Source organism: Solanum pennellii, chromosome 11, assembly GCF_001406875.1.
Source record: "Solanum pennellii chromosome 11, SPENNV200".
Classification (NCBI taxonomy): Eukaryota; Viridiplantae; Streptophyta; class Magnoliopsida; order Solanales; family Solanaceae; genus Solanum; species Solanum pennellii.
This window is the reverse complement of record NC_028647.1, coordinates 47642364-47647630: the sequence shown is the minus strand read 5'-3', so window position 1 is coordinate 47647630 and position 5267 is coordinate 47642364. Positions and strand designations below refer to the sequence as shown.

General features: G+C 31.3%; 1 protein-coding gene across 1 annotated transcript; it reads right to left on the bottom strand.

Moving 5' to 3' along the window:
* Window positions 1-3410: 3410 nt before the first annotated feature.
* Window positions 3411-4283, bottom strand: LOC107003884 (F-box protein CPR1-like). Its single transcript, XM_015202141.2, has one exon. It carries the CDS (start codon window positions 4281-4283, stop codon window positions 3411-3413), a length of 873 nt encoding a protein of 290 aa, XP_015057627.2.
* Window positions 4284-5267: the final 984 nt, after the last annotated feature.

Genomic DNA, 5267 nt, shown 5'->3' with positions numbered 1-5267 from the left:
TTTCCCCTCTATATCCTATGCAAAGACTATTTTATCCTTGTAATTTTTTAATCCATCATTTATATAACACTTTTTTATAGTGAAAAGGATAAAAAATACCCTTAAACTATTGAAATAGGTCATATTTACCCATAAACTATATTTCGGCTCAAAACTACCTTTTCCCTCAAACTATTGGGTGAAACGTGCCATTCTTATTAAAATAAATTGTTAAATGCCATGTGGATGCCACATTGCGTGCCAATGGGGTTACACTAACACATAGACTTAACGGAAAAAGGTCAAAAATTTCTTTAAACTATCCAAAATAGCTCATATTTACCCTTAAGTTATATTTCGGCTCAAAACTACCCTTCTCGTCAAACTATTAGGTCAAAATACCCTTCTTATTAACGAAAGTTTTTAAATGTCATGTGGATGCCACACTGCATGTCAATAGGGTTACACTGCCACATAGACTAAATCACTAAATCCTAATTTCTCCCCCCACTCTCATTTCATTATTTTCCAAAAACGATTTCACCCCCTTCTCCCTCGTTTCGCGGGTAGGGTTTCACAATTTTTTTCGTGGCTGGGCTTCAAAGTGGATATTCGTGGTTGTAGATTAGTAAATATTTTTTCTTATTTTATTATGTTTACGATTTCAAAGTATGATATATAGATTCACAACTTTCCCCTTATTCCACGACTAGGGCTTCATAGCTTTCTTCAGGGCTAGGTTTCAAAGAGGATATTTTTGGTTTGTAGGTTACTAGATATTTTTTCTTATTTTATTATGATTAAGATTTCAAAGCATGATAATTAGGAACCTAGCCGTGAAATGAGGGGAGAGTTGTGAAATCCTAAGTATCATGCTTTGAAATCGTAAACATAATAAAATAAAATAATAATTTACCAACCTACAACCATGAATATCCACTTTGAAATCTAGCGACGAAGAAAACTGTGAAACCCTAGCGGCGAAATGAAGGAGAAGGGGTGATATCATTTTTGTGAAAAAATGAAATGAGGGGGAAAGGAGTAATTAAGATTTAGAGATTTAGTCTATGTAGCAGTGGAACCCTATTGGCATGTAATGTGTCATCCATGTGGCACTTAACAACATCATTAATAAGAAGGGAACTTTAGACCCAATAGTTTAATGAAAAGGGTAGTTTTGAGTCGAAATATTGTTTAAGAGTAAATATGACCTATTTCAGATAGTTAAAGGGAATTTTTGATCAATTTCCTTTTAGTCTACGTGGCAGTGTAACCCTATTGACGTACAATGTGGCATCCCCATGGCATTTAATAACTTCTGTTAGTAAGAAGAGCACTTTTGACCGAATAGTTTGACGAAAATGATAGTTTTGAGCCGAAATATAGTTTAAAGATAATATAAGTTATTTCGGATAGTTTAAGAGTATTTTTGATCCTTTACCATTTTTTATATTATATATGTATTGTTTTAATTTCTAACCTTGTATTTATAAATTTTTATTTAATTTCATTAGCACTCTAAGTAGAATATTCCTTTTATAAGTTTAATGCAAAATCTAATGATACTTTTCATGATTATTACTTTAATATTGCATATATTTTAAGTTTGTATAAATGTATTATGTGCATACATATTTAAGTTTCATGTATCTCCTAGGCATATTACATTAACGTGCTCGTTAACTAGACTTTAGCTGACATTTATGCGTTCCAACTAAAAAGTGTGCACAATAGATATTTAATTTAAACTTTTATAAAGTTAAACAAATAGAGTCACACATCCTATACATAGTATGTATTTTACATGACATAATACTTATCAGTTCAAGTGTATCTCGTTCGAATATATCATGTAGAACGTTTGTGTCTACTATTTAAACTTTATATAAGCTTGATTTCTATTTGTACACACCCAAAGCTGAACGATGCAGATGACAGTTCTTGCCAAGTTAAAAGGAATGTTTATGTAATTATGCACATCTCTTATATATTATCTATTATTTATGAAGATTAATAAATTTTAATTTTCATTAATAATTTTTAATTTATTATAATTTAAAAATTATTTACAATATAAATATAAATAGATAATTTTTTAAGAAGTTTTTATGTAATATATTTATTTTTATCAATTAGTTTTCCTTACTTGTATCAAAATATGTGTATAAGGTTATCATATTATAGATTCCATTAAAATTAGTAACACTTTTTTCTTCTGTCATTTGTCTCATCAGAACAACATTAAATTATACTCAATCAATAGTTTTTTCTTTTGGACGATACAATCGAAAGAAAAAACTAATAAGGTCGAAAAAGACAACGATTCCTCTTATGACTGATTTCCCCACACAAAACTGCATCTTTCTGCCATTTGACGTAGATCAATGTCAATTTCATTTCAATTATGTCTAGTATTATCGGCTCCAGAAGTTCTAAGATATTGAGTACTTGCAATTAAATAATGAAGTGTTGTTCAACAAACTCGTGGGCTTTGATAAGAACGTACTAGTTCTTGCAGACACATTTGAATCGCAACAAGGATTTCATAGGCAATCTCACAAGAATTTCCCTTGCTAAATCTTCAAGGAAATTATCGCTTGCACCATAGTAGTTGATCAAGAGAAAACCCCAAACTAGCAAATTAAAGAGAAAAAGAAAGGTGCTTTTTTGTTTTTGATGGGTTCAACCCTAGTACTGTTAAATAGTACTTAAAAGGAATGCAAAAAATATTCATTAATGAAACCTTAAAATTGCCTATTAAAACAGTAGCATGTGTACATGGTATCAAAATTGAAATAGCAAAGATAAGAAAGAAACATTTGTATCGAATATTGATAGACCTGAACAAAAACTACAGTGTTTGACGACTATATACTTTGTTTGGTGCAAGAGATGCCAGATTTATGTCATTATTTATCGTTTATTATCTAGGGTAGCATGATTGTTGCGAATGATATAGAGACCTGTTTTGAGTTATTTACACTTGCAACAATAACTTTCCCCATCTGTATTACTTTTGCAACACTTTCTTGTTGCTGGATTTTCAATAGAACTCCTAATTGACATCTTAATTCTACAAAGAGCTTATCATGAAAATTGCAACACTCCAACCATCATAAATAGAATAAAGGACACAAATTCATTTCAGTTAATCGAAGTGTTTAACAAAATTATATAACTCATACCTTTAATTTGCAGCATCAAATTCACATATCATAAGACACAATGATGGAAAATAAAACAAGTAGGATCAATAACATATATATCATCTATTTAAGTAATTTTACATACTTAATAAGATGAATTAAAAACATTTAATGCATACAATAGAACTAAGAAATTGAGTGAACATGTTGATAAGCTCAACGGACGAAAAATTCAGCATCTCTCAATCATCTCATTGTGTAAGTTTTACTAAGCTCTCCTTATAATTAAAAAACCCCACAACCACCATGTTGTGCACCTATTCCCAATCTTGAATGTTGAAATCCTAAACGCCTCGTTTTCTTAGTTCGGGCATTATAGGAGACCAGATGAGAAACTTTATCCGCAAAAATGAGAGAGCTAACATAACACGACTTAATCAGTCCGATGCATTCAAAGGTAAAAATTTTGTTCCAGACACCTGGTTGGATCATTACCCATATATCATAATAAAGCATACAACATCGGTTATAGTTCAAGATAGCAATGGAATCATCAATCAACATCAAACCCAACACAGAAGTGTAAAGAAAGTTGGAATTTGTCCCTTCAATCTCTTCAAACATCTCACTCCCAAAGTCAAATAAAAGAATGGTGTAATCACAACAGTGTCCCCCTCGTAGCAGCCAATTATAAGTTCCATTCAAATAAGCAGTACCAAATGTGTTTTTCACATTTGTATAGAAGGGGAACGATTCTTTTGGTTTCAAAACTCTCCATGAATCCCTAGAACAGCAATAGACTGCTGCTTCACATTCGTGATAAATAGAGAAACGAAAGTAAACCACTTTATAGTCATTAGTCAAAGGGTCGAATCCGAACCCCAGCACAGGGGCAGCATGGATTATGGATTCAGGGAGAGGGAGAAGGAGGGGTCTTACCTCCCTAGTAGCAGGATTCCACAATGTACACGAAATTGTACCATCAATTGTTCCATACATTAAAAACAAGCCGTCCACAGAACCTATAAGGTGTGTCATACCTTTGAATGTTTGCGGATTTTCTTCAGAAATCAAAGTTATGGAATGATAATCATGGTCAGGATCATCAGGGTTTTTGATAAGAGCATACCAACTCTTGCAGACACATTTGAATCGCATCAACGATTTCAATGGACACCTCAACAAAATTTCCTTCACTATATCTTCAGTGAAATAAACCACACAATCATCCATTTTTTGGTTTCAACAAAGCAATTTGCTTCATCTTTAAATAGACAAGGGAAAAATACTCTCAGTCTTATCCTTTATTTATATTACCATGATTCATTTTACCAACATTAAATTTTATTCTACATTTAGTCATGTAAATAAAAAATACTTGCACCACTTTCTCATATTAAATTTTTTTCTGCAATTAGTCTAGCAAATATAAATACCAAAGTCTCCTTCTCGTATTAGTTTGACTACTTTTCTTGTTACCACCCAATTAAGGAATAAAAATAATTTTCAATTTGATTTTATCCTTTAATTCTTTTAGATATATGTTCTTTATGTCATATTCAAATAATTATTTTAGGCTCAACATAGAAATTTTTTAATTAATTCTATTTTTATTTTGTAAAATTTGACCGATTATTTGAAACACACATTTTACATAATGTGAAAAGATATTATGTGGCGGATAAAGTATGAGAAAAAATCTAGTTTATAGCTTAAAAGGATAAGGAAAATGCATAAATAATATTCATTCCATCCATTTTTACTTGTTCAGTATAGGACTAAACTCGTGACCCGAAAAGTTGAGTCATGATAACACCTACTATAATCCACCAGTAGATAAGTTAATACAAGATACATAACGACAAGTAATAGGTATATCGCTATAAAGAACACCAACAAGAAAAAAAGAAGAACAAGAAGCAAGTCAATAGTTATATATAATGGAAGAAAGGAACGGAAGAAAGAACACACACACACACACACACACACACACACACACACACATATATATATATATATATATAAAGAAATAAAAACAGAAGAGATCCACCTCAAAACATGGTAGTCATAAGTACAAAGCGGCTACAAAAGAGTACAAGTGAAAAAGTGAACCAATTCCAAATCGACCCAAGAGTCATTTCC